Source organism: Antechinus flavipes, chromosome 2 (assembly GCF_016432865.1).
Source record: "Antechinus flavipes isolate AdamAnt ecotype Samford, QLD, Australia chromosome 2, AdamAnt_v2, whole genome shotgun sequence".
In the NCBI taxonomy this organism is placed as follows: Eukaryota; Metazoa; Chordata; class Mammalia; order Dasyuromorphia; family Dasyuridae; genus Antechinus; species Antechinus flavipes.
The window spans coordinates 530,128,011-530,151,320 of NC_067399.1; the positions used below are offsets into that span (position 1 = coordinate 530,128,011).

Genomic DNA, 23,310 nt, shown 5'->3' on the forward strand with positions numbered 1-23,310 from the left:
TATTGACTGGATTTTGCTACATACTAGACATCTCACTTTACCTAATTTTTTTCTCAGTTTCCTGCAAAACTAGAGATAACAAGAGATAGGTATTTTACAGGGTTGTTACAAGGATGATATTTTAAAGTTTACAAAGTCTATATAAATAGAGCCGAACTTGTGATTGCATTGATACTGGGAACTCTTGGGTGAAGAAATTGCTTTTATCAATACAGGAATGGGATCATCATTGAAATTTATACTCTTATAGTTGCAGAGGACTACTCAAAACTTCATACCTGGTTAAGAAATACAGAGCAATAAAACCTTTTATCAGTGGCTCCTTATTTGTCCTCTGTAAAAAACCCATCCTGTCTGATTGGCAATACCTTACTAAAAAGCATCCTGTCTCCTTTCCTGGTTCCTTCTCACCTTTCTTTTTACTGCTTTGTAGGCTGTTAACCTGCTAGCTAAGCCCCAAATTTTCAGCATATAAAACTCTTCCTGAGCCATTTCTAATTTGTTAGACTTCCTTTAAAGGCTAGCCTATTGTATGGAATAGAGAGAGATAAGGCGAAGAACTTACAGGAATGTATGAATTCTTTTTCTGTATTTTATTTTCATTATTTCTGTGTCTCTCCTATGACCTGTATAATATGTGCAGGCTCATAACTTGAGCCTTGGCCAGATATAAACATATTTACTTAACCTGAGCTGATGACATTTATAAGTATTTGACATTTATCAATATTTAGTCTATTAGCTTGACCACTATCTGCTTGATTGAGCTTAAAGGCCTGATTTTCTGTATCCTAGAAATCAGGAGATTTCGGGGAAACAGAAACCTTCCATTCCAATCTCCCCAAATAGCAACAACCAATTAGATGCCTCCCCCTCTCCTTCTCAATGCTCTCTTACTCGTGATGTAGTCTCCTGTATAAAAGCTGTGTATCTTTACTACTTCTTTAGCCCTCCTACCACTAGCTTTCTCTTATCTCGTGATGGGATGGCTCATCCTCCGGAGGTTTTCAATAAACAACTTTTCTGCTCTTTACTGAATGACCTCTGAGTAGTCATTTTGGATAAAGGTCTTCTACATCCCTCACGCTATTAACTATAGCTTTTGTGACTTTAAGAATTCTTTGAATTCTTTCAAACTATGAACCATGACTCTCATACACTTCACATAGATCAATGAGATCTATCCGAGATATGTTTCAGAAATGGGGGCTGAAATGAGGGTCAGTTCACCTGTCACATCTGTGATCTATTTATTCCCTCTGAATGTGCCCCTAACTTCCTTCTGCCTTAAAAAAAATCACCCTTGTATCAAAATATTTTTAACAGGGGTAAATGTATCCTTTTGAGACACACGGAGACCGGGAAAGCAAATATTGGTTACCTCACCCTGTCACAATGCTGGGGAGGAGGTAATGAGCACAGCGTGCATTTCACTGCAAAACTTCCAGAGCCAGCATTTGATTCCTCATGTTTACCCCAGGGTAGCAGGGGCTGCCCCAACAGGTAATGCAAAGGACACTAACACGCGATATGGAGCGGGAGGGGGGAAGAAGGGAGGCAGGGAGACGGAAGAAACAGTTTTGGGCTTGGAGATCGGGGGTTGGGTCGACTCCTCAATCTGACTCATTTGGGGTCATACCCCCTTCTCAGGGAGGTTGGACGAGTCAACCCTTCAAGCTCTAAACGCAATCTGGCCATCCTAAATCCGGCCCACGTGCATCTCCACGCCTCTTTAGCCCAACCACAATCCTCAAAGCTCCCTGGAGGCGCAACTTCCCCGCGCTGGAATGAGCCTCTTTGCACCTGCGCACTCTCCCCTTTCGCGTGCTTTTCCCCGCCCCCCCCCGCTGGGCTTTTCGGCTCTGTTGTTGTCCCGGCCCTCGCTACCAATAAAGTTCTCCAGGTATTGAATCCTATGACTATTTCCGGCAAGATGGTGTCCTCCAGTGAGGGGGACGAGTGGTCGCTTTCTGATCGGTAGCTTTGGCGGGCTTGGGCGCTCTCCGCCTAGCTTACGTTCTCTCCGGCAGGATGTCGGCGCCGCCTGGGAGCGCCGAGGACCTCCGGAAGCGGAGCTTGGTAGAGCTTCGGGAGATGCTGGGACGCCAAGAGAAACTGCTGCGGAACGAGTGAGTAAGGGACTACTAGAGGGGAAGATCCTGGCCGGGAAGCCCGAGGGCGGCGCCATCTGCCCCTCCTGCTGTGACCCTTCCTGAAGTGGGGTCACACTCTGTTGTCCCCGATAGACTTGCGAGGGCCGCGGCGGCCGGAGCATTGGTCCCAAGTTCTAATGGGGCCCTAGACACTTTTTAGCGGGGTGACCCAGGGCAAAGTCAGTTTACTTGTCTGCCTCAATTTACTCAGCTGTAAAATGGGGATAATCCCAACGCCTGACAGCCTTATTGTAAGGATCAGTCGAAATAAATTGTAAAGTCCTTGTGCCTGGTACTTAACTGACATATAAATGTAGTATAAAAATGTAAATAAAGATGGTGTGGTAGCCTATAAATGCTTAATCCTTCCCCTTCTTTCCCCGTTTGAAGCACTGGGCTTGAGTTCAAACCGAGCTTTGGATATTTACTAGCTGGGTGACCCTTGGATAAATTATTTAACCTCTCTGCTTCAGTTTCCTAAATTGTAAAATAACAACTCCCTGGGTGTGGGTTTTTTTTTTTTTTTGTCTGAGAATCAATTGAGATATTTATAAAACACAATTCGAATTTTATTATTACTCGGCCAGACTCTACCAGGAGTGGAAGACCATGTGTTATGAAAAAGCACTCGGACCTCTGCCCGCCTGTGGAGGAGGAGGAGGAGGAGGGGTATATAGGGTGACGTGGTGGTGGAGGGCAGTATAAATTCGTGGGGGCCTGCATATGCCAACCCTAAGGAAAGGCTGAACAATAGCACCTATCTCAAGGATTGTGAACATCGGTGAGGGTATTTCTAAAACTCTTAGTGCAGCGCTGTCTCAGTGTGAGCTGCTGTTTTTGCTAAGTATTTATTAAGTTTCTGGATGTCCCAAGATTCATAGCTTTATGGTATGAAAGGACAGAGGCCACTTGACTCCAGTCTCTCGTTTTATAAGAGCAAAGGGAACCAAAAACTGGCAAGATTTGAACCCAAAAGTGAAAGTCCTCAAAGAACTCTTATTCTGCATATACATACACATATACACGGTGTATATATACATATATGTGTGTGTGTATTGAAAAATTTGTGAAATGAAGCTTCCCTTCCCTTCTCTCCCCCTCCTCCCCAACCAGGATGAATGGAAGAGGCATTAGCTAGAGGGATTAGAAAAGAGTTCCTGAGAGTGAGTATGTGAGCTGAGGTGGGAAGGAAAATAGGATTCCTAGAGATGGGGAGGAAGGAGTATATATTCCAGACTAGGAGGTTCAACTTTTATAAAGGCAGGAAAAGACAGAAAAATGTGTTTGAGTGAATCTGGCTCGACCAAGAAGTACATGAAGCAGGAGAGGGATGTCTAATAAGGTTGGGAAAGTAGTAGAACCAGGCTGTCAGGAGCTTAAAATACACAGAAAGTCTGTTTTGGACCCTAGAGGTAATGGGGAAACCATGGGGTTTATTGAGTAGAGGAGTGACGTGGTTCAGGTAGTCCAAGCCCTAGGAATATAAAGAAGTGATTACTAGCTTCTTATTGTTTGTAATTATCTAACTGGGATGTTCAGAAATGGCTTTGTGAAGGAGATTGGGTATAAGCATTTTCTCTAGAATTTAGCTAGGGAGAATGGAAGGAAAGAGGATGTTCTTTTTATCTTTAAAACTCTTTAGCTGGAGAGCTAGACCAAGAATAAGACCCGAATCCATCTTGAGACTTAGTATGAGCCTGGGAGATTACTTAATTTGTTCAGTGTTCCAGGATTTGATGCAGTCAGCACGATGTCATGTGCAAATTGTAGAAAGTTGTAGGACCACCTCATCTCTAATGAACGCTTTTTTGATTTGGACTTTTTCTTTTTTTTTGATCATCTTTCATAATAGAGCAAATTTCTTTTCTGAACCTATTTTGTTTTATGCTGTTTAATTTGAATAGTCAGAGGTCCGTTGAACAAAAGGATCTTTTCCAAGGAATCTTACATGATTTCAACATGCATAGAAGACATTTCTATGGATAAGCCAATAATGATACACATTAAATAAGGATCTTGTATTTTGTACTTAGACTTTTAATTCATTTATGTGCAGATGTGTTCTTCTATAGACTGTATATGATTTGTGGAGTCCTACTTTATCAAGGATGCATCTGTTTGTCCCTATGTCTCTCTCATTTTCTCACTTTATCTTTTACAAAAAAATATTACTGAGAAGATTGTAATGTTCTGACTAGCTTTCTGTAGGTGTCAGGACCAGCCTTGGTTTCAGCAGAATAATCACCACAAGAATAGTCTGGTATAAAGTCCAAAGTCTTTATTATCTCCTTCACAGTCTGTCTCCTCCTCCTGGGGCTGGGCTAGCTTTCTAGGGGACCTTCAGATGGACTTTGGTCTTAGTGGAGAAGTGAAGGAGACAGGACAGCCACCATGAAGGTCTTTATCTTCGAGTCTGTCCTCCAGCCTTCAGTTCTCGTCTTCTCTGTCTATCTCTGAGTCTGTCCTGATCTAGGTCTGACTCTTGACTTCTTAAATACTCTATTACAATTAAATTCATTTGTCATACTGAGTACAAGCCAATCATATCATTAGGGAACCATTATTTGTTGTAAGATTAAATCAATCATACTGAACTAGAGAACTATTAATCACCATGCTAAATTAGATAACCATTGTCTTATCAATTCCACTGAGTTAGCACCTTGTTGTCAGAATCCTTGCCTCAAGTATATTTCTCCAGAGTTCTGGCCCATTACAGAAGATGAATCAAATCAACTTGGTCCAAGGGTAGAGTGGGCTCTGACTTAATGCATCTATAAAACATTTGCTCTGTTACATTTACTTTTAGATTTGACTTAGCTCATAGAGTTGCTGTTAGGGGCCCAGCACTAGTCTAGTCTGGGGTGGTGAATTGGACTTGACTGATCACAGATTCTGGATTCTGACCTCTGATGGTAACAGCATTTTAATGATGCAAAGTCCATTGTTGTTACTTTAGCTTTAATATCAATACTTGTGTTGTAGGATTAAGTAGTATATCAATATTTAAATATTCAACATATGCAAAAAAAAACTTCTCAGAACAAATTGATCTAGATTATAAAGAAAATAAACATCAGAAAAAATAACCAAAAACAGAAGAAAAAAAAATTATTTTTTTTTCTGATAAATCTCCCAAACTAGAGCATACAGTGATGAAATCCTAAATAGAGAATATCTCCAGAGAGACTCTACAAATGGTGAAATGGTAACCAAGCCCTGTGTGTTATTTTCAAAGATTTCTATAAATATGGCAAAGTAGGCATATGAATTGGTAGTTCTCAGGTTACTTTCTTTTTGTGTACGTGATCTCCCTTCATTATATCATAATTATTCTGTCATTGTCCTCAAGATTGTTTGACCTCCAGCTCAGAGCTCTTATTGTAGTCTAACAGTTCTTTACATTTTTTTTTATATCTTCTCTTCCTTATTCATATTTTTTTTTGATGTTCACTCATTTTTGATTCTATGAAAAGATTTGTTATTTCCTTCTTCAACTCATTTTACAGATGAAGAAATTGAGGCAAACAGGGTAAATGACTAACCCCAGGGTCACACAACTAGAAAGTATCAGAAAATAGCTTTGAACTCAGGTCTTTCTGACTCCCCCAGCCTGGATCTCTTGCCCTAGTTTTCCTAGCTTTTTTTTTTCCCCAGAATTTTTAAGCAAATTTATGGATTAGGCAGATTATTTTGGCAGTAGTATAAACAATGAGATGGAGGTACACAGATCTGTTAAGAAGTGAATGTGTTTTGGATATGTTGAGGTGTTGTAACTTGTAGGTGGTAATGCTCCATAGGCAATTGGAAATACATGACAAAAGTGAATGGAAATAGAGATGTACATTGGAGAGTTGTCTCTACTAATGTAGAGATAACTGAAGACTAAAGTGGATGGGAGGGGATTGGGGAGAAAATAGAAAAGGGCCAACTTTAGGACTTCAAGTGAAGGAATATTCATTTTCAAGAGATGAAAGATGATTATTGTGACCTAAAGAAAGATTGGAGGAATGGAAGTCTGGTAGTAAAGACATGAGTTAGGATGCTGTTGTGATAGACCAGGTGTGTGATGTCCTCAGGCATCTGATCTTGCTAGGGGATGGCTCTGTAGAAATTTGGTGATGTCAGTGAGATAAAAAGGAAGGAAAAAAGGAAACGAATTTGTTGAGGGGGAAGTGGGATTGGTAGGATGAAGTTACTTATTATAACAGGAATTGAAGAAGAAATAGGAGATGACAGTGTCCTGGAGGCCCCCTCTTACCCACAGGTAAGGCCCAGCAAGCAAGCTGAGCCCTGAGCTTGGTATGCCAACAATCCTTTGTGTTCTGGATGACCTCACCCAAGCATCAGTTGATCTCTGCCCCCTCTTTCCCAGAGACCTGTATATCACCTTGACCTACTCACAGTCCCTGTCCTGTGTAATAACTAAGTGAGCCATACCAGGTACCATTCTGCTGTGAGACAATCTCTCAGATTAACTAAGATGACAGGAAAAGATAATGATGAATGTTGGAGGGAATGTAGGGAAACTGGAACACTGATGCATTGTTGGGGGAATTGTGAACAGATCCAACCATTCTGGAGAGCAATTTGGAACTATGCTCAAAAACCTGTGAAATTGCAATACCCTTTGATCTAGCAGTGTTACTAGTGGGCTTATATCCCAAAGAAATGTTAAAGAAGAGAAAGGGACCTACATGTGCAAAAATGTTTATGGCAGCCCTTTTTGTAGTGGCTAGAAACTGGAAACAGAGTGAATGCCCATCAATTGAAGATTGGCTGGGTAAATTGTGGTATATGAATGTTATGGAATATTATTGTTCTCTAAGAAATGACCAGCAGGATGATTTCAGAAAGGCCTGGAAAGACTTATATGAACTGATGCTGAGTGAAATGAGCGAACCAGGAGATTATACACTTCAACAACAGTACTATATGAGAATCAGTTCTGATGGAAGTGACTCTCTTCAACAATGAGAGGATCTAAATCGCTTCCAATTGGTCAGTAATGAACAGAACCAGCTACACCCAGCAAAAGAACACTGGGAAAAATGAGTGTGGACCACAACATAGCATTTACACTCTTTCTGTTATTTGCTTGCATTTTTGTTTTTCTTCCCATGTTCTTTTTACCTTCTTTCTAAATCCGTTTTTCTTGTGTAGCAAGACAACTGTATAAATATGTATACATATATTATATTTAACATATATTTTAACATATTTAATATGTTTGACTACCTGCCATCTAGAGGAGAGGGGGTGGAGGAAAGGAGTGGAAAAGCTGGAACATAAATTTTTGCAAGGTTCAATGTTGAAAAATTACTCATGCATATGTTTTGTCAATAAAAAAACTATAATTACACCTTTTAATAACATTTTTACCTTTGTTTCCTAGAAAATTCATTCGCAATTTGCCAGATGGAGGAAAAAAAATATCTGATTTTCTTGAGAGAGTGAAATTAGCCATTGCAGAACGTGAAGAGCTGAGAAGAACTTACAGATTGGACTTTGATTCAAAGCAAGATGTAGCACATGGAATTATTAATTTAGGTGTGGACAAACCATGGACTCCTGATCAGAGAAGAGAAATTTCATCAGTTTTTGATTCTTCCCTTGCAGTTATAAACAAGTCAGATAAAATTGCCTCAAGAAACCAAGGGATTGAATATACCACAGGAAAACTCGCTCCCATAAGTTATGATGTAACTAGAGAGTTTGAAGGTGACGCACAGTGCAACAAGTGGATGTGTATTAACCATAAAGCTGCTGTAACTTTGGCATCAGAAACAAATGAACAGTCTAACCATCTTGGTTTTCTAAATCATGCAAGAGATATTTCAGGGAACACTGATGATATGTTTATTGATAGTTTACAAAGGATCACAATTAAAGATGATGAAAACCAGTCAGAAGAAGATACAAACATGGATCACTTTTGTAGTTTTCACAGTAACACACCCAAAAAACCTCATTATATGGAAGTACTGGAAACCAGAGCAAAGAATCCAATCCCTCCCCACAATAAATTTAGAACTAATATGTAAGTATGGTGGGGAAACAAATCTCTCAGTAAATGCTCAATCTAAAAGCTCAAAGACTTGGTGAATGTGCTTAAGTTCAGTTTGTTTATTTTAGAAGAAAATCTATTTTAAAAAAAATCTGTTTGCATTAATACCTTATTTGGTACTAAATCATTGCCTGCAAGAGACTTGAATTGACATCTTAAAATATATATGAATACTACTTGAGCTCCCAGTTACTCAAAAGAGTGTTCACTGCTATTATATTTACTGCTAGTCTAATTCTTTATTTTTTAAACCACTAACAATTTAATAATGTGCCTCCAGCCAGTTTCTTAAATCATGAAGCTTTTGGCTTGTTTCAGAACTTGTCCTCATCCTCTCCTTTAATATGGACTTTTAAGGAAAAAAGTGCTTGAATTTCTTTTAGATAATTGTGGAATTATCTAGTCCATTCTCTACCCTTTCTCTCTCTCATTTATTTAAAAAAAACAAAAAACCCCACACACACCAAATGAGACAACAGGATCAAGGAAAAAAAGTAACTTGCCCATGCTTTCAAAATTTGATTGTGAGGTTTTTACGCCTTAATATATGTTCAGTTTTTGTGTAAGTTATGTACTTCTGAAAAAAAAGTATGTTCCTTTCTGTCCTCATTTAGTTTTCTCCAGAGGTCTATCTTATTTAACTTTTCTAAAATTTTATTTATCTCCTCAACTTTTTTTTTTTTGGTGGTTAGATTTATCTAGTTCTGAAAGGGGGAAGGTTGAGTTCTCTCACTAGTTAGTTTTGTTGTTTGTTTCTATTAGTTTTCCTGTAAGAATTTGGATGCCATATCACTTTGGCCCATATATTTAGGAATGATATTACTTTGTTACATATGGTATCTTTTAGGAAGATGTAGTTTCCTTATCTCTTTTAATTAGACCTTTTTTTTTTTTTTTTTTTTTTTTTGCTTTTGCTTTTTCTGAGACCAGGATTGCTGCCCCTGCTGTTTTTTAAAACTTTAGCTGAACTGAAATATATTTTGTTCCAGCTTTTTGCCTTTACTCTGTGTGTATCTATTTGCTTCAGATATGTTCCTAGTAAACAATATGTTGTAGGATTCTGGTTTTTAATCTACTCTATCTGGTTTTAATCTATGGGAGAGTTTGTCCCATTTACATTCACAATTTGATTACTGTTTATTTCCCTCTTTCCTGTTTCCTCCCATTTGTACTTTTCTCTCTCCTTTCATCCTGTTTTTCTTCTCTCTCAATCTGCCCTCTCTTCCATCACCTTTCTTTTTCTTTTCCCTCCTACTTCCTAGAGAGTAAGATAAATTTCTATATCCAAATAATTATGTATATTATTTCCTCTTTGAGCCAAATTTGTTGAGACAAAGGTTCAAAAATAATATTCATCCTCTGCCTTCTTTCCCTCTACTGTAATGGGTCTTTTTGCACCTCCTCTTGTAATGCAATTTACCCTATTCTGCTTCTTCCTTTCCTCTTATCTCAATAGAATCCTTTTTTTTTTTTTCATCCCTGAATTTTTTTTTTAATATCACATCAAAGTCAACTTTTACCCATAGTATAACAGCCATAATAGAAGAGATACAGTACTCAAAACTTTTAAGTGACATCTTCCCATGTAGGGATATAATGTTATTGAACAGCATGTTTTGTTTCCTATTTTTCCCCTTACATATCTTTTCATGCTTCTCTTGAATGTTATATTTGAAGATTGAGTATTCTGTTCAGCTCTGGTCTTTTTATCAAGATTTTGAAAGTTCCCCATTTCATTGAGTATTCATCTTTTCCCCCTGAAAGATTGTATCAGTGTTGTTGAGTAGTTGATTCTTGGTTGTAATCCAAATATCTTTGCTTTCCAGAATATCATGTTCCAGGCTCTTTGATTATTTAATGTGAAGGTCCTAAATCCTGTGACTTCTACTAAAGTAGAAATTCTTTGAAGTATTTATTTATTTCTGTATCCTTTGATGGGAAACATAATAGTACTTGCACATGGAAAGCACTATTGCTTTGTTGGTGGAACTGAAATTTTTGTGTAATTGAATTTATATTTTTGAGATGAATTTTACTATTCTGAATTCTTTTCCAGAGTGGGTTTTGGCAAACAGTTTTTTCCCTCTCATTTTTTTTTTTTTGATTTATTAGCCAATGAATTTTGAATGCCTTCCTGTGTACAAAATGCAGGTGATAAAGGGAGAAACACGTGGAAGTGAAGGGGGCCCCTTCTCTTTAGAAACATAATCTAATTGACTAGATCAGTTTTCTTGGAAAAAATAACAGTGTGGTTATTTTGATCTCTTATAACAAAAATGTAAGGGAGATAGTACAGTGCAATGGAGAGAGCTATGTATTTGGATTCCAGGATCTGAGTTCAGATTTCAAGTTTATTACCTTTGTGTCAAAACTCCTGTTGATTCACAACACTCAGTACCTCTGTTCCTTGGGTTCCTCAGCAAGAGTTATCTCCAAATAAATAAAAAAAGTTGAAGTGAAGGGATTGGACTAGGTCAAGGGATTCTTAAACCTAGGTATATAGAGCACAAAGGCATGTATGCATGGATTTGAGAGGGTCCGTAAACTTGCATGGGAAAAATATTTTTATTAATATCAGCTGGAATTTGACATTTCTTCCATTTTTAATTTTAAAAACGCATTTGGAGACAGAATCCATAGTGATCAGCAGACTGCTAACAGGGTCCCGACATAATAAGATTTGAGAAAACTAGATTTCTGTAGTCCCTTTAAGCTCCAATTCTGTGATCCCTTCCCTTCCATCTAAACAAGTCCTTAGAAAACAGAAAAGTTTAAAAAAAATCACTGTTATTTGTGTAAATCACTGTTGGGTCAGAACAGAAATAACTGATAAGCTGCTACAAGTATAATATGGTAACATCAGATGTTTGCAAGCCATGAGAGGCAGATATCTAAGAAATAATACTTTCATGTGTTAAGAGCAGTTAAAATTTTTTACCAGATTTTCAAAATGATTGAAACTATTTGCTATAAAAAGAAGTTAGTTATATAAGCTTTAAAATTTTTTTTTAATATTTCATTTTTGACCCAAGAAAAAGGACCTTTTATGGAGAAATTCAAAACAGAAATATAGTGTTCCATTCTGAACTGCTACATTGAGAAGTTGGAGTGGCCTAGGTCCTGATGACCAGGAGGACAATAGAATTGACCCATCCTAATATATCTTCCCCAGTAAGATTGTCCCAAAAGGATTAATAAAGAACTTGGGATGCTTTAATATGACAGAGGATTTGGAGGAGGAGAGAACACAGTGGAGAGAGTACTTCATCCTCTCACATGTCATTTGGAAAAGGGATTAAATGCTTTTTGGCTCCAGAAAGTGCAACTAGAAATAACAGAGTTATAGGGAGGCAGATTCATTTTAGCATAAGGAAGGACAACTAGAGCTATTAAAAAACAGATTTTTGGTTCTATCATAAAATATTTTTGTGTGCTCAGTACTCTGTTAGGTGAGTGAAACTACACAGTCTTTGCCCTTGAGGAAGAGCTCATAATCTTACGGGAACTAAGCAGGGACTCTTCTCATAGGAGTTCTTGTGGAGTTCTTGTGGAGTTGATTTTCTATTCCAAGGAAGGGTTGAACTGAAGGACTGCTGAGATCATTTCAAGTTCCATGACAGAAAAGATATCTGTTTCTACAATGTGATCAGTTGGAGAAAGCAAGGGTAGAGCAGGAGTATGGTAGAAAGGATAGAAGAGAAAGCAAATATTAGAAGAAGAATCCAGAATTGTTGCTTCATATGAAAAATAAAAAAATGATACAGCCGCAAGAGAAGCTTAGTTGTTAATTCACTGTGACCCTTTTTAGGGCTTTCTTGGCAAAGATACCAGAGGGGTTTCCATTTCCTTCTCCAGCTCATTTTACAATTTGGGAAACAGGCAAACTGTTAAGTGACTTGCCCAGGGTCACACAGCTAGGTAATGTCTAGAGGCCAGATTTGAGCTTTAAGCCTGGTACTCTACCCACTGCAGTACCCAGCTGGCCTGCTGATCTAGAGATCGCCGCCTTGGGCATATGGTGAGGAATGGGCCATTCTCTGCCAGGACCTCTCCCGACAGCTTATGTAGCACTTTAGTGGAACTACATAGCACAGCTGATAGTATTTTCAGAGGTACTGAAGACTAAAACTACCCCTGGCAACTGACTTCTGCTCCTGAAAGTTTCCATTTCAGTGACGATAAACTTCCAGGAACATCAAAAGTAGGACAATTGGAGAGAAGAGATGGGAGGGTTGAGGAACCTAGTTCAAAGGTGAGTGTTAGACTGCTTTTGGTCATGGCCTCTTAATTCATTTGGGTTATGTAAGTTTTGTAAACAGTTATCTCCAAATATTACTTCCTTTTGAAATACTAATTATTTTTTTGTGAACTGAGAATCAAATTCTTTTTTTTCCCTCCAAACTTTATAACTTATTTTAGAAACTTTTTTTTTTTTTTAAATTCTTCAAGACATAACATGTGGAAGGATGGCTTAGATTTAGGGAATGATTGTCCTAAAAGCTTTAGCATGGGTTTTAAACAATAATATACTCGTTGGAAGCTTTAGGACTTAGCTTAAAGCTTTGGGATTTTAGAAACATTGGCCTTCATATTAACTGGGTCTGTATTTTACTGGTCCTTATGATTTCCATCCAGTATTGTGGTATAACTGTAGTAATCTAGAGATTTGGGAAAACTTTTAGAGAGTAGTGTGTTAATACAGCTCTTTAGCCACTTTATCTAATCTCCACAGTCAGCTGGGAATAAAATAGTCATTTGATTTCCTGGAAGGGGAAATTGCTCTCTAGCTGTGCTGATCTTAATGAAGGTTGCCATAATGGAATTAAATTGAGGGCCAGATTTGTTTTCCTTGCCCTCTTTGTAAGATAGCTTTTTGCAAAGCTGGGTATAAAGAATTAACCCATCCTAATATATCTTCCCCAGTAAGATTGCCAATATAGCATTCTTGCTAGTAGAATCATTCCTCTAGGGTAGTGATTCAGTGATAATGAATTACTATATTAGATCTTATTGGTTTGTCATATGAACTAGCCATAATTCCATAAATATTGTTTACTTTTTACTTACTTTTAGAGGACCAACTTAGGCTTGAAATATTATTAAACATAATTAAACACTCAATAGATGCATAATACTCTATACTTGATATTAATGTTTTGAAAAGACATAATCCTTGCCTTAAGCTTGCAGTTTTGTGGGGAAGGTAAGATGTAGATAAATATAAAAAAAAAATTCAAAGTATAATGATAATGGTTTACATTAATTCTTGATCTTCACAACCCCTTGTGAAATAGGGAATTCATATTTTATCCCCATTTTGTAGATGAGAAAACAAGCTTAGGAATTTGTCCATGATTATACAACTAGTAAGTTGAGGTAGGAGAATTTAGTCTATGGAATGGTGTTCCAAGCTCTTGGGAGATAGAGAAGCATAAACTGCAGTTGTTCATTGTTTCAGTCATGTCTGACTCTTCGTGATTACATTTAGGGTTTTCTTGTCAAAGAAAAACTCAATTTTACATATAAGGAAACTGAGACAAACAGGATTTGTGTCTTCTAGGATCACACAGCTAATCAGTGTCTGAGGTCCATTTTGGACATAGGAAGATAGCCCTGGTACTCTATCCATTATGCCACCTAATTGCCCACCTAAAATACAATACTTGATTCTAACAGGTTTACAGATTAGTTGAAGAAATAGCATTTTTACATAAAATTGTGATATAAGGCAGATGGTAAATGTTAGATGTATAAGTTCTCCAGGAATTTACAAGGAGCTATTCTGAAGGGCTAATGATGACTGAATAGGACTTTATAAATGTGAGACTTATTCTAGGTTGAAAGATTTAGATGAATAAATAGTAGAGAAAGGAGCTTATTCAAAGAAAGTTATGAGTAAGTAAAGCCTGGAGGTAAGACTATGTTGGGCATGTTCAAGAACTATTGAGTATTGGCTAGACCATTTTTGCCTTGACAGATGGTACTTTCAGAAATTCAGGTAAGGAAATGGAAGGTATTCATGGATTAGAGTAGAAGACCCTAACCCTCCAAAAAATGTCTAAAACCAAATTCATTTTTCTTCCCAATTCTTTTTTTCCTCTGAACATTAGTAGAAATGAAAGGGTTGGGTTAGATTGACTCTTGATTTATGGTTTTAGATTTATGATCTTATATTATCCCTGCTCATCTTAATAGGACCTTCTCAGTATTTACAGGAATGTTTATCCTAGTTATTAGGAGGTTCAGAAGGGGAACAGTTGCTTTGGAGAACAGCTGATGAATTTGCTTATAGATATGTTGAGATGGGTTGACAAGATAGCCAATTGGAGATATAGAAAGCTGAAGATGGGGGATTACAATTTGGAGAGACATCAAGACTAGGGATGTAGATTTGGGAGTTTTTGGCAAATGACATGTGGAAAGTGAAATGAAAAAGCCTTTAATAAAGCCATGAGGGTGGATAAAATTACTAAAGAAAAGGGAGTCAAGCAGGTTAAGCAGAGGGCCCAGAGTTAAGTCTTGAGGCATGTCCAGATTGAAGGAATGGTAGGCAGAAGCAGGAAGAGGCAGAAGGAATTGCCTGATGTCAGTGTGGAATGCTAGATGTCAAAATCTAGTCAGTAGCTTGATTTGGGTTAGCCTATTTGATGTCTAGTTTCCCTGAGTAGGTAGTAGAGGGCAGGTCCCCATTTGTCCCACCCTATTGAGGAGAAGGGCCTGCAGCAGCTGCTTGTTTCTCCCAGGTTAAGATGCTTAAGTCTCAAGGCTTTAAGCTTCAAAGTAAATTCTGAGTATAAATGACACTTGATTTACTAGCTCTTTATTTCATATATGATCTGTTTTTGGTAAGTGGAGATGAGGCTTTCAAAAATGAATAAAACGCTTGCAAAATTACTGCAAAGTATCAGCTGAAAAGGAAAATTATGTAAGTTATTGTAATATATAATTCATTTTCAATAGCCATTTTTAGAAAGTTTTTTATTTCCAAGAGGAAAATATCTTAATTTTTGGTTAAAGTCTTATAACTGTCCCTTTCCAACATTGTAATTTATTTTCACTTTAGGCTACCTTCTGAATCTCACGACTCACCAAGTCATTCCCCACAGAGAACCGAGTCTCCAGTTTCTATGGAAGAAAGGCGGCGTAGGGATAAGAAACATTTGGATGACATCACAGCAGCTCGGCTGCCACCGCTTCACCATATGCCTACACAGTTGCTGCCTATGGAAGAATCTTTAGCCATTCAGAAACAGCAAAAGCAGAATTATGAGGTATTAAGAATATTGTTTTTGTTTACCTTACCATTTTAAATGCCTAATTGGAATATTTAAAATTAGAACCTTAAAGTCTGTATGTAGAGCTGTATTGCAATCAGCCATTTTTATTTAGTTTGTATGTATAATACATAAAACTCTTTAAACATGGTATTTTCATGTATAAACTTGAAAATGAGAAGGAAGCACCATGTTGACAGAGATCTTTGAGGTTACAAAGAATGGAAGAGGTTGGAAAAAAGGCATAGATTATTTAAAATCCTAGGCAAACAGACCCTTTTTAACTTCCAGTATGGTAGCAACATTGGGTGCCCATTTCCAGTTAGATGCTATAGATCAATTAATGTACAGGTATGTAACCATTAACACCAGCTATTCTATTAGTAGTTGTGTGACTGTATGCTTATGTGTGTATATTTCACTGTGGTGAGCTTTTTCTTCTCAAAAAGCAGCCAGGTGATAAAAGTTCAGATCTTTTATTATTTCCAATATAGCCCGGTTAGCTTAGAGGCCTATCTCTCTGCTTGGTTCCAAGAGTTCTCTCCAAATGTCTTTAAATCCAAAGGTCTGGTCCTTCAGCCTCTGCCTCTGCTTTCTTCAGCCTCCAGCCAGCTCCAGTCTTCATGTCATTCCGGTGAAAATCCCGACTTGTAGCTTCTTCTTCTCCCTCCAACTCTCCGACTGGCCCATTGGCCTATTTATGCTCCTTCCAGAGAGAGGGATTATGGGTAGTTCTACTTAGTACCTTGTTTCAGGTTCTGCCCAAAAGATCTTCTTGTAAGATTAGATCAACTCTAACTACTTAGCAGTTAGTAAGGATTCCAACATCTCCCCCTTTCTTTTGTTTTAAAACATAGGGGGTTTCTGAGGGGGTACACATAAATCCATCAATATGGGCCAGAACTTTGTAACAGATATACATGGTATACATAAATCCATCAATATGGGAGGCATTATACATAATTTACATGAGCACATAGCAATATAACACAGGCTAGTAATAATGTAACAAATAACATGAATCAACATGAAAATTTAACTACTGCAAAAGTCTCATCAACAATCTTTCATCTCAAGAAATCCAATGATTCTTGCAATTGCTTAAAATACATAAGCACATAGTAATATAACACAGGCTAGTAGTAATGTAACAAACATAAATCGACCTGAAAATTTACAAATGTCCATAAGTCCTAGAAATAGTCCATAAGGAATCCATTGTTCATTAGTTCATGTGCCAGGAATCCAATAGTTCCTGTAAGCCCTGAAGTACTGCAAAAGTCTCATCAACAATTTTTCATCTCAGGGAACCCAATGATTCTTGCTGGTTTTTCAAGAAGTAAAACAGTTTCATCTTGTGTTAGGAAATCCAATGATTCCTGAAGCTTTTAAAAGTCTTTTTAACAGTTTCAGTCAGCCATCTGATTCTTTCTCCATCTGTGGAAATATAAGCAGATCCTCTTCCCCATGCAGTTAATCTAATTCCCTTCTATTTACCAAGTTTGGGATTTCTCCTCATCATCTGGTAATTACATTGGAGTTGTTTGCATTGGATATTGTCTTGTTGTCTTAAAAGGCCTGTATTCTTCCCAACTGTAATCCTGATTGCTTTTCTGTTGGTTGATGACATCAGAATTCTGAATTTCTAAAGTCTCTCTGGGTGTAACTTCAGCTGCTATCATGCCCCACCTGTCCTTTGATTGATACTTGGAGCTGGGCCTTGCCTCTCATTCCTCTGGGTCAATATACATTTAGAGGCCCAGTGAAAGCCTCGATTACATTTTGGACATGGGGTTTTGGGTTTTCTCTCACCCTGTCTTCTCACTCTATCTCCATATCTACAATGAGCTCTCAAATGTCCAATTTTTCCGCACTGAAAACATCGACGAGTTTCTCTAGAATTCCTCTGCCAAGAAGGACCTTGTCTTTCCATGTTCATCATAGTCTGGGCATAATAAGCATTTGTGCCCACTGTGGCACAGCATCTTATGATTTCTTCTAAAGGAGCATTTTTGTCTAGCCCCCATATAATTCTCTTGTAAATCTCATTGGCATTTTCCTTAGCCAAATGTCTAGTCATTATTTCTGTTGCTGCATTGTCTCCAATGGTTCTTATTACAGCTGTTTGTAAACGTCCCACAAAATCTGCAAAAGGTTCATTGGGACCTTGCTCTATTTTTGTGAAAGCATTATTTCCATCTTTCTGTCCAGGGAGAGAATTCCAAGCTTTTATTGCAGCCTTAGAAATTTGCTCATACACTGTTATGGGATAATAAATCTGTTCTGAACTCTCTGCATACTGACCTTCTCCAGTTAGTTGGTCAAAAGCAACTTGTACAATAGCTCCTGTTTGCCTATTGCGTTGGGCTTGAATCCTACATAATTCATGAAACTCCGAAAGCCACAATAAATTTTGTCCCGGTTCTAGACAAGTTTTAGCGATGGATTTCCAGTCATTTGGGGTTAGGATTTCATAAGATAAATTATCCAGTAACATCTTCACATAAGATGATGTAGCCCCATAAAGAATGCAACCCTTTTTCAAATCTTTAATTTTTTCCAAATTAAAAGGAGTGTATCTTCTCCCTTTCTGACCTGAGGAGTTGAGCTCTTCAATCACAGGATATGCATTTATAAAATCAGATATATCTTCTCCTTCATTTTTTGCCTTAATTAATGCTTTTTCTAATCTTGTTAAATTCTGCTTTACAGGAGAAGCTGACTGTGTTTCTGTCTCTCTCCCTCCCCCTTGTTCCACCCATGAAGGGTTAATTGCGGGGGGAGGGTCATGAGATGTGGAATCACCTAATTCCTCCTGCTGTGAAGTATCATACTCAGAATTGTAATTAACTCCATTCTCATCTGATTTGTCCTCCTTTTCACCTAGTAAAGTTGGCATTTCTTCCTCCTGTACTTTCCTTTTCATCATTCTATCACTTAAATAACTTCTTATAGCCAATTGTATTACATTATATGTATTAATTATTGAGTTAGGCCCATTTTTGTCATAGAATTGACAAAGATCCTCTCCAACCAATTTCCATTCATTTAGATCTAATTCCTTATCAAGAGAGAAACAAGGACATATGTCCTTTACAGTTTGTAAAAATTCAGTGATTTGCTGTAAACTTATAATTAAACCTTGGCTTCCATAACTTTAATAATGCTCTCTAAACATTTTCCTTGAACAGAAACAGGCTGTTTTCTAAATATCTGTCCCATCTTAGATGAAATTCTACTTTAACTCTTCTAACAAAATTTCTTTGTTGCACTCACCCTAATTTCTGGGTTGAAGTTTTTTCCACTGGATCAGGATCAGAGGCTTTTCCACTTGAATCAGGATCGTAGCTTTTCCACTGAAATCCACTGAGGGGTCTGTTTGCCCCACGTTGGGCGCCAAAATGTGGTGAGCTTTTTCTTCTCAAAAAGCAGCCAGGTGATAAAAGTTCAGATCTTTTATTATTTCCAATATAGCCCGGTTAGCTTAGAGGCCTATCTCTCTGCTTGGTTCCAAGAGTTCTCTCCAAATGTCTTTAAATCCAAAGGTCTGGTCCTTCAGCCTCTGCCTCTGCTTTCTTCAGCCTCCAGCCAGCTCCAGTCTTCATGTCATTCCGGTGAAAATCCCGACTTGTAGCTTCTTCTTCTCCCTCCAACTCTCCGACTGGCCCATTGGCCTATTTATGCTCCTTCCAGAGAGAGGGATTATGGGTAGTTCTACTTAGTACCTTGTTTCAGGTTCTGCCCAAAAGATCTTCTTGTAAGATTAGATCAACTCTAACTACTTAGCAGTTAGTAAGGATTCCAACATCATTGATATTTTCAAGGTCTGTGCCTTTTTTTTTTTTGTCTTTAAGCTACTTTTTCTTCAAATACTTTAGTTTTTCTGTAAAGGTCCTGCTTGTGGAGCCAAAGAACTACATCCTCTAAATTGTCTAGTTTGACTGGGAAATGAATATAAACTGCTTGCATTTTTGTTTTTCTTCCTGGGTTATTTATACCTTCTGAATTCCATTCTCCCTGTGCAACAAGAAAACTGTTCGGTTCTGCAAACATATATTGTATCTAGGATATACTGTAACCTATTCAACAGTCCTATAGGACTGCTTGCCATCTGGGGGAGTGGGTGGAGGGAGGGAGGGGTAAAATCGGAACAGAAGTGAGTGCAAGGGATAATGCTGTAAAAAATTACCCTGGCATAGATTCTGTCAATAAAAAGTTATTTAAAAGAAAAAAAAATAAATTGTCTAGTTTGCATTGGACACTTATGATAGCTAGATTCAATTTACTGTTTTTCATCTACCATGTTGATAGAGCTCAGCTTTTGCCTTTTTTTAAAAATTTAAACAAGCCACCTCAAATGGGAACTTATTACAGTATTTTTAGCTATCAGTTTGGTTCTTCCTTAATCTGTGGATAACTAGGTGTTGGGTAGAGAGAGAGATCCACGTCTCAGCAGAAAGGAATGTGGCCATCAGGCTCTAGCCAGGTGGTCACACAATCCTTGGGTTTTTGGAAGATTTATAAAGACAACCTGGCCTTTTTTGTGGAAAGAGACTTTCTGAACAGGCACCTTTACACACAACCATGTCTTTGTTGGTCTATATGTTTCATTGTGGCATTTGACCTTCTTAGAGCTGTGTTTTCATGTAGAAACTTTTGTCGTTTGGGGAATCAATACAGCACTTAGAGTGGTATTGGTGTTTTAATAATAAAAGTTGCTGACCACTATCCTTCTTTAAAAGTCCATCAATATTTATTACTTTTTAACTTCCAAATCCAGCCATTCGATTCTTGCCAAGATTTGATTTATTTCTCTATATATTGTTGATTGCTGATAGAAGTTAGTACCGCTGTAGCATGATTTTGGCTCAGAGAGGTTATATTGTTCTATGTGAGATCATTTCTCTTTTTTGGGTAGCTATAAGTGCCCAGTTGAGAGGAAAGGACACAAATTTATTAGTGAATCCAAACAGCATAGCTTTATAGGGGTTGCCTTATGAGCTGGTGAGCCCACTTTACTCAGATTGTTCAGACAGCATGGGTTAGTTGTCATCACTTGGGGATATTCCCCTTTGGTGGAAGACAAACTCCTTGAGGAAAGGAACTGTCTTTACAACTCATTTTCTTTCTGTAGTGCCTAGTACAATGCCTGCAACATAGAAATTATTTAATAAATGTGAATTACATTGGAGAGGGTTTCTGCATTGAGTGTGCCATTCTAAGATACTGTGACTTAGGAAACTAGTTAAATGATAAAGTAAAGGGGGATTTTTTTGTGTGTGTGTGTGTATGTGTGTGTGTGAAAAGGGCTATGTAGATGCTTAATAGAATTTTTTAAGAAATAAAAATGGTGTGGAGGAAAATATAAGTTTAATATTCTGTGTTTTTTTTTTTCTTTTAAAGGAAATTCAAGGCAAGCTTGCTGCGCAAAAACTGGCTGAAAGATTGAATATTAAAATGCAGAGCTATAATCCTGAAGGTGCTGCATCAATGAAATACAGAGAAGTGAGAGATGAAGATGATTATCATTCTTCTGAAGATTAATTCTAAAGAAGGATGACTGAATAGTCTCCTAAATTCTTCACTTCTGAAGTTTTATTTCACATTAGACTCCTCCTAGGCTCTGGAAGATGTTTTATTTTTGAGTTATTTAGACCAGCAGTTCAAAAGTAGAAATTTACAGGTGTGCATAAGAATGCTTGGTCAGACTGAAGTTTTCTTGGTGTACTTTCCACCATTAGAAAGATTTCTATTAAGGATATGATAAATCTGTTTCTTATGTTTATATAAAATAAAATTTTGCACTATTTTGTGTTTAGTTTCATGTCACTCTTACTTTAGAGAGTTAGCTTTTTGTTGCTTTCATTTTTTCCAACTTATATCTAGAGCTGGAGGGGAGCAAAGAAGTCATCAAGTACAGCCCTCCCACATTTTATGAATTGGATAAATGGGACACAGAGAGATTGTGTGACTTTTCCATGGTAACACAGGTATTATCTGTTGCTTTGTAAGATTTGAATTTCTTCTTCTCGACATCAAATCCAGAACTTTAACCACTGTGCCAGTTAATAATAAACATGGTTTCTTGCCTTATTAAATTGAGGCAGTGATTATCTAGGGAAGTTCTCTGTTTATTATTATTCTTTATTTATATGTTCTCAATTGGGTTAAAAAAGAAATAAGTTCAGCATCTTATCCGTCTAGAAAGAAACATGGAGAGAGGTGGACTTTCAACAGATGCTAGGAAAAATAATAGCCCATTAAAAAAAGAGTCATTTAGCAGATTTATGTAATGTGGTTCTGAAGCTTAAGGGAGAAAAAAAGGGAAGCAAAAGTAACTAACTTTGAAGGAAGTAACTTTCCTAACTAAGCTTTAATGGTACATAATTCTTTTTCACTATTATTTTTTCCCCAATAATGAAACTTTTATTTCCTAGAAAGTAACAGGATAATAGTGAAAAAGAATTGTGCACCATTGAATTTTAATGATTTGCCAGCATACCGTTTTTTTTTTCTTTAAATAGGATTGTTATTGAAGGATACAAGTTTTCAGTTCATCTTAAAATAACAAATATTTGTTTTTAAAATAGCTTTTTACCCGCAGCTTTATGAAATACTGTTGTCTAATTCTAATATATAAATTTATTTTTTTTAAATTTCAATAATATTTTATTTTCTAAATACATGTAAAGATAGTTTTCAACATTCATTTTTTATCCTTTCCTTTATTACCCTCCCCCAACACAGCAAGTAATCTGATGTAGATTAAACAGGTGCAGTTCTTTTAAACATATTCCAAATTTGTCATGTTATGCAAGAAAAATCAGGCCAAAAGAAAAAAAAAACACCCATGAGAAAAGGGAGAAAAAACAAAAAAATGAAAATACTGTGCTTTGATCCACATTCAGTCTCCCTAGTTCTCTTTCTGAATGTGGCTGACATTTTCCATTCCAAATCTATTGGAATTGACTTAAATCACTTTATTGCTAAAAATAACTGATGATTTTGTAATCTTCTTGTTGCTGGGTACAGTATTCTCTTGTTCTACTCACTTCATTTAGCATCAGTTCATATAAGTCTCTCCAAGCTTTTTTAAAATCGACATGTTCAACATGTTTTATGGGGTGAAAGCTGTGATGACAATAATGTGGAAATAGGATAGAAGAAACAGTTCAAGCCTAGTACTTGAGAAAGTTTTCCATCTTGAGAGATACGCAATAAAGGACTGAATATAAGGGTAAAGCCCTTGGGTCAAGGGAAAGCCCTGACTTTGGAATCAGGAGACACAATATGTGATTTTAGTCACAATAAACTTTTATGAATCTCAGTCTTCTCATCTATAAAAAGAGGTAACTTCTAAGTCTGTCATCCTGTAATTGTCCAGAGTTAGTGGAGGAAAAGGAAAGACAACAAAACCATAGAGCTGCTAAAAATAGTGTTACAAGAGGAAGTGAAGTGAATCTTTAGGCTGGAAAATTAAATCTCCCTGCATCTTTCAAATAGGCCAAAAAAGTGAAATGCTTTCAGTTTAGCTAGTTGAAATGAGTATTTTAAGGAGTGACTTAAACGTTAGAAGAGGTGATGGATGAAGATTATTCAGTATTGTGTGTTTTAAGGTAATCAGTCTCATTACTTTATAGTCACACTAAGAAGCTATGAAGGAATATTACCTTGTATTTTAATAACACCTGTCCCTGAATAGCTCACATTTCATTCCCAGGAGAGCTGAGAGCTATGAGGATTAATGAGAATGCATAAAGTAATGGACATATGAGATTATACCTGTTTCCTTTAACTGGGATGTGAGGTAATTTGC

The 23,310-nt window shown here is 37.2% G+C and overlaps 1 protein-coding gene across 2 annotated transcripts; it reads left to right on the forward strand.

Moving 5' to 3' along the window:
• The first annotated feature begins 1,469 nt into the window (after positions 1-1,469).
• POLR2M (RNA polymerase II subunit M) lies at positions 1,470-21,312 on the forward strand. Of its 2 annotated transcripts, none has more exons than XM_051980726.1 (5): positions 1,470-1,503; positions 1,651-2,129; positions 7,549-8,193; positions 15,284-15,491; positions 20,898-21,312. In XM_051980726.1, the coding sequence occupies exons 2-5, from the start codon at positions 2,032-2,034 to the stop codon at positions 21,036-21,038; spliced, it is 1,092 nt and encodes a 363-aa protein (XP_051836686.1). In that variant the 5' UTR covers positions 1,470-1,503; positions 1,651-2,031; the 3' UTR covers positions 21,039-21,312. The 2 variants fall into 2 exon arrangements, with proteins under 2 accessions (XP_051836686.1, XP_051836687.1); XM_051980727.1 differs by having other exon boundaries at positions 1,485-1,503; positions 2,031-2,129.
• The last annotated feature ends 1,998 nt before the right edge of the window (positions 21,313-23,310 follow it).

Excerpts from the sequence above, each read along its gene's own strand:
- POLR2M (XM_051980726.1), top strand. The coding sequence starts at position 2,032 with ATGTCGGCGCCGCCTGGGAGCGCCGAGGACCTCCGGAAGCGGAGCTTG. Across the intron at positions 8,194-15,283 it reads AATAAATTTAGAACTAATAT|GCTACCTTCTGAATCTCACG; the intron begins GTAAGTATGGTG and ends TTTTCACTTTAG. Across the intron at positions 15,492-20,897 it reads AGCAAAAGCAGAATTATGAG|GAAATTCAAGGCAAGCTTGC; the intron begins GTATTAAGAATA and ends TTTCTTTTAAAG.